Raw genomic sequence first — 6,000 nt, 5'->3', positions numbered from 1 at the left:
CTACTTGCAAATGCACACCATGGTGCCTCCGTTGCATAGTCTGCACAGTGTAGACAAGACAAGAAGTTGATCGCGTACACCACCAGGCAGTGTGACTAGCACTGACATGAGCCATAAGGGATAGGAGAGTCCAGGCCTGAGAACACAGAGGATAGGATACTCGTGCTGTTTTCCAGAATGAGATGCTAACAAGTGCCTGGGAGTGGTGCTTCCGAAGGGGTCTCACTGCGACTCCCTCAGAGGCAGCCTGCCGTCCTGGCCTGCAGTGTGGTGGGGGGGGGGGGGGGGGTAGGGGGTAGGGTTCTGCCCCAGCAGGGATGGGACACAGGGCTGTGCCTGGACCACACCTTTTTCCTTGCTTTTCCATCTGCGTTTGCTGAGGCCAAGGCTGTTCTTTATAAGGGGTACCTCACGATAAAGGCTCACATGGCCTGGGCGCTCTGTTCTGCCTACACCGGTGCCCTGGACGGCAGTCGCTATAGCCCAAGGTAGCAGTATTCATAAGGCGCCTTTGTACCTTGTCCCTGCGTCTCTCACACCAAGTATGCTTCTGAGACAGGGTTGCCCCTTGTCGAGATGAGGAACCCGAGCCAGAGAGTGCTGAGGTCACCTGCTCAGGCCCGTGTTTGGAGAATAGCACACCCAGGATTTGAGCTCAGGGTGCCTGGTTCCAAACCCGTGTGTCCTTCCCATGACATGGCACTGCGTGGCACCTCCCGGAGGGCAGTGCTGGGCCTGGCTGCCCTCAGCACGCTGTGCCGTGCCTCACAGGCTGCTTCGTGATGAAGTACAGATCTGATAGGTGTGTTAATACACTCGCGAACACAGGAGGGGACCCCACCCTCTCGGATCAGTTGGGAGCCTCTGGGCAGCGAGCAGAGCCGCAGGCCCTGACATGCCGCGTCACGGGGCCTGTGCTCAGGAGGAAGACACCTGCTCGGGCTGATCACTCTCCTGCCTTGCCAGGAGCGGGACTTGGAGATGTCCGTGGTGCGGGTCAGGTGAACTTGGCCAACACCTCCAGCAGCCCAAAACTCCTACAGCCTGAGGCTCCCTGGCCTCAGGCTCTGTGTCCTGGGCAAGGGCGTCCAGACCTGGAGGGGCCCAAGCCTGCCTCCGCTCAGTTTTTCTGCAGACTGGTATGTTTCTCTGTGATGCTTACATACTTGTTTAACACTTCAGGGAAGAAAAGTCAGAAGACCAGGACCTCCAGGGCCTCAAGGACAAGCCTCTCAAATTTAAAAAGGTGAAGAAAGATAAGAAAGAAGACAAAGAGGGCAAGCATGAGCCTCTGCAGCCATCAGCCCACCACTCTGCTGAGCCAGCCGAGGCAGGCAAAGCGGAGACGTCAGAAGGATCGGGCTCTGCCCCAGCTGTACCGGAAGCGTCTGCCTCCCCCAAACAGCGGCGTTCCATCATTCGTGACCGGGGACCCATGTACGACGACCCTACCCTGCCTGAAGGTTGGACACGAAAGCTTAAGCAAAGGAAGTCTGGCCGCTCTGCTGGAAAGTATGATGTGTACTTGATCAAGTAAGTGAGAGCGGGGCCCGGCGCGGTAAGCCGGCAGGGCAGGCGCACGGGTCCTCTGGGGTGACGGGAGAGTGTGCACGTAACCTCTCCTGCCGTGAGGGCTTCAGTAATGCCGAGAGCGGGTGTGCTTCGGGGGCCTGCGCACGGGGTCCCTTCCCTGGTCTGGAGGTGGAGTAGCAGCGGGACCTACTCTCATTTGGTTTTCTTCTGTGAATCAGTGGTTCTGGAAACAGAAACGATGCGCTCCCTATTCCTTCCCAACGTTGCCTCTTGGTATTTGTCCAGCTTTGGACTGATAACTGAGCAATTTCTATTGAAGTAAAATAATTTCCAGAGGCAGACATTAAGAGAAGCACATTTCAGTTCTGCCCCTTAAGTCATCCCCAAAACGTTAGCAGTTTTCAAAGGACATTTGTGGAAAGCCTCATTGAATTCGTCAGCTCCCAGAAGGGTGAGCAAAGCCAAGCGTTCTTGTATTGCAGCCAGTTCCCAGAGAGAGGATGCGCTGTGCCTGAGTTCAGACACAAGTGGGGGAGGCCCAGGCACCTAGCAGCGGAATGAGCCCCAGCCTGACAGCCCCTGTTCTACCAGGCCTGACCCCTTGGTTGCTGGATTGTGGAAAGGCCGGGGCAGGAGTTGCCTTGGTGGCAGGCAGGTCCTTGGGGCATCTCAGCCGCAGCTGTTGAACAGCCAGCACCAAGCCATTCCGGCATGAGAGCTGTCCATAGGGTACCCACTGCCACCCGGTGGCCTCGTTCCCGCCCGGGCTGTGTTGCCTTCTGTCTGACCCTAGTTGTAGCCCATCTTGGCTTTTCTTAAATGTGACTCATGTTTGAGGAATAACCTCTGTCAGAGATTTTCGTCACCAGCATCCACTCTGTCCCATCTCCGACATCGCCACGGAAAGCATCTAACTGTTCTTTGTGTCTCTCCGTTTGTCCCTACAGTCCCCAGGGAAAAGCCTTCCGCTCTAAAGTGGAGTTGATTGCGTACTTCGAAAAGGTAGGCGACACCTCCCTGGACCCTAATGATTTTGACTTCACGGTAACTGGGAGAGGGAGCCCCTCCCGACGAGAGCAGAAACCACCTAAGAAGCCCAAATCTCCCAAAGCTCCAGGAACTGGCAGAGGTCGGGGACGCCCCAAAGGCAGTGGCAGCACGAGACCCAAGGCGGCTGCGTCAGAAGGTGTGCAGGTGAAAAGGGTCCTGGAGAAAAGCCCCGGGAAGCTGCTCGTCAAGATGCCTTTCCAGGCCTCGCCGGGGGGCAAGGCCGAGGGGGGTGGGGCCACCACGTCTGCCCAGGTCATGGTCATCAAGCGCCCTGGCAGGAAGCGAAAAGCTGAGGCTGACCCGCAGGCGATTCCCAAAAAACGGGGCCGAAAGCCTGGGAGTGTGGTGGCAGCTGCCGCTGCCGAGGCCAAAAAGAAAGCCGTGAAGGAATCTTCCATCCGGTCCGTGCAGGAGACCGTGCTGCCCATCAAGAAGCGCAAAACCCGGGAGACGGTGAGCATCGAGGTCAAGGAAGTGGTGAAGCCCCTGCTCGTGTCCACCCTGGGCGAGAAGAGCGGCAAGGGACTGAAGACCTGCAAGAGCCCCGGGCGGAAAAGCAAGGAGAGCAGCCCCAAGGGGCGCAGCAGCACCTCCTCGCCCCCCAAGAAGGAGCACCACCACCACCACCACCACTCAGAGTCCCCGAAGGCCCCTGCGCCGCTGCTCCCGCCCCTGCCCCCGCCCCCGCCCGAGCCCGAGAGCTCCGAGGACCCCGCCAGCCCCCCTGAGCCCCAGGACTTGAGCAGCAGTGTCTGCAAAGAGGAGAAGATGCCCCGAGGAGGCTCGCTGGAGAGCGACGGCTGCCCCAAGGAGCCAGCTAAGACTCAGCCCGCGGTCGCTGCCGCCGCCACAGCTGCGGAAAAGTACAAACACCGAGGGGAGGGAGAGCGCAAAGACATTGTCTCATCCTCCATGCCAAGGCCAAACAGAGAGGAGCCTGTGGACAGCCGGACGCCCGTGACCGAGAGAGTTAGCTGACTTTACACAGAGCGCATTGCAAAGCAAACCAACAAGAATAAAGGCAGCTGTTGTCTCTTCTCCTTATGGGTAGGGCTCTGACAAAGCTTCCCGATTAACTGAAATAAAAAATATTTTTTTTTCTTTCAGTAAACTTAGAGTTTCGTGGCTTCAGGGTGGGAGTAGTTGGAGCATTGGGGATGTTTTTCTTACCGACAAGCACAGTCAGGTTGAAGACCTAACCAGGGCCAGAAGTAGCTTTGCACTTTTCTAAACTAGGCTCCTTCAACAAGGCTTGCTGCAGATACTACTGACCAGCCAAGCTGTTGACCAGGCACCTGCCCTCCCACCCAAACCTTTCCCTGTGTGCTCCTGAGGGACAGAGCATTGAGAGGACACGCCCATTTTGGTGCCATTGATGCCCCGCCCACAGCTCCCTCGACTCCCCCACCTCCCCCAAAGCCCACCAGGTTGGGACAGGGAGGTGTGAGGCAGCAGAGACAGTGGGATTCTTTATGGAGAGGAGGATGGAGGTGGCCAGTGGCTATGGCCCACGTGATCCCACCTATGGCGGCACGAAGGACGGCCCCGTGGCAGCCCCAGTCCCAAACTGACAGAGACATTTCACAGGATAGAAGTAGCACTGTCTGCCGTGGCTCCGGCGAGGCTCCGGGGGAGTCATCCCTTTGAGCTGCGAGTGTAGACTGGCCTGAGCCGCGGGAGGGAACGGCCCTGTCCTTGAGGGCTGTCCTCCAGCAGACGGCGCTAGTGAGAGACAGAGCGAGCGAGCGCGCGAGCACACGTGCACGCGCCTGTGGAGGCTGCAGCATGAGGTGCGGGCAGGCTGGCCTGAGTTAGGCACTGAGTGGGCGGGGCGAGAGGGGAGCAGAGGAAAATGTTCTTCCAATTACTTTCCAATTCTCCTGTAGGGACAGCTTAGAATTATTTGCACTATTGAGTCTTCATGTTCCCACTTCAAAACAAACATGCTCTGAGAGCAGACTGGCTTGACTTGGTGACACTTTGTCCCTCAGGCCAGCAGACGTGACGGTGTTCAGAACTACCTGGATCTGTATATACCTGCGCTTGTTTTCAAGTGGGCTCGGCACATAGGGCTCCCACGAAGCTCCGAAACTCTAAGTGTTTGCTGCAATTTTATAAGGACTTCCTGATTGGCTTCTCTTCTCTCCTCCCATTTCTACCTTGCTTCGTTTCATCCTTCCATTTCTTTGCCCCTCTCCCTCCCCCTTCCTCCTACTTCCTCCCTTCTGTCCCCTACAGCTGCAGTGCCCACCCATACCCCAAGCCAGCACTGATTGGTTCTAGGCCCTAGAACCCTGCCTGCCCTTTGCCTTCCCACTGCCAGTACCAGCCCCACCCTGTTCAGAGCCCTGAGGAACCCTGGGTTCTGCTGGGGCCAGCCTGGCCTCTCAAGAGCCAGAGGGCAGCAAGGTCTGATTCTCCTATGTGTAGCCCCCTGTTCCCTGGAAAGAGAAAGGCCAGAGGCTTCTCAGACCTTGAACCATGAGCGGAGCTCTCCACCTTTCTCCTCTAGAAAAGTGGACCAGAGAAGCTAGAGAGCGCCCTGGGGCCTGCCAGTCGTAAGTGGCCCGGCAGGGCCTCCAGCTGCCAGCCCTGGCCCCACTCGGAAGCCTGGCGCCGAGCATCACGAAGCAAGGCAGCTGGCAGAACCAGTGCAGACACTCCGGAGACCTGAGCTGGCCCCACCCCGGGCCCTCAGCCCCTCGCCTGCTCCCCCCTTTCCCAGGGACATGTGCTTTTGCTCAGCGCAGACTGGGTGGGGCCAGTACAGCCCTCCTTTTGCTATCTGGTCTGTGGGTTGTGGTGTGGATGTTGGAGGCTTGGGCTTGCTGTGGGGTTTAGTCCGTTTTCCTTTGGGGTCCCATCTTTCTAACCTCTGTTCAGGAAGTCCTTATCTAGCTGCATATCTTCATCATATTGGTATATCCTTTTCTGTGTTTACAGAGATGTCTCTTGTATCTAAATCTGTCCAACTGAGAAGTACCTTATCAAAGTAGCAAATGAGACAGCAGTCTTATGCTTCCAGAAACACCCGCAGGCACGTCCCATGTGAGCTGCTGCCATGAACTGTCAAGTGCGTGTTGTCTTGTGTATTTCAGTTATTGTCCCCTGGCTTCCTTACTACGGTGTAATCATGAAGGAGTGAAACATCATAGAAACTGTCTAGCATTTCCTTGCCAGTCTTTAGTGATCAGGAACCATAGTTGACAGTTCCAATCAGTAGCTTAAGAAAAAAACCGTGTTTGTCTCTTCTGGAATGGTTAGAAGTGAGGGAGTTTGCCCCATTCTGTTGGTAGAGTCATAGTTGGACTTTAGCATATTTGTACCCATTTCCCTATGCTGTGACAGCAAGTCTGCACCCAGGCTCCCGTCAGTCCGACCCCTGATCCCTCCACCCGCTCTGCTGTTGATCCTCCC

At 56.7% G+C, this 6,000-nt stretch overlaps 1 protein-coding gene across 1 annotated transcript; it reads left to right on the top strand.

Moving 5' to 3' along the window:
* Positions 1 to 1,182: 1,182 nt before the first annotated feature.
* Positions 1,183 to 3,561, top strand: MECP2 (methyl-CpG binding protein 2; the record flags this gene model as incomplete). The annotated part of the gene is given in 2 exon segments (NM_001171370.1): positions 1,183 to 1,533; positions 2,481 to 3,561. Coding segments are annotated over 2 exon segments (1,432 nt in total), but the record flags the coding sequence as incomplete, so codon positions are not given.
* Positions 3,562 to 6,000: the final 2,439 nt, after the last annotated feature.

Source organism: Oryctolagus cuniculus, chromosome X, assembly GCF_964237555.1.
Source record: "Oryctolagus cuniculus chromosome X, mOryCun1.1, whole genome shotgun sequence".
Classification (NCBI taxonomy): domain Eukaryota; kingdom Metazoa; phylum Chordata; class Mammalia; order Lagomorpha; family Leporidae; genus Oryctolagus; species Oryctolagus cuniculus.
The sequence above is the reverse complement of the archived record's forward strand: the minus strand, read 5'-3'. Positions and strand labels throughout refer to the sequence as shown.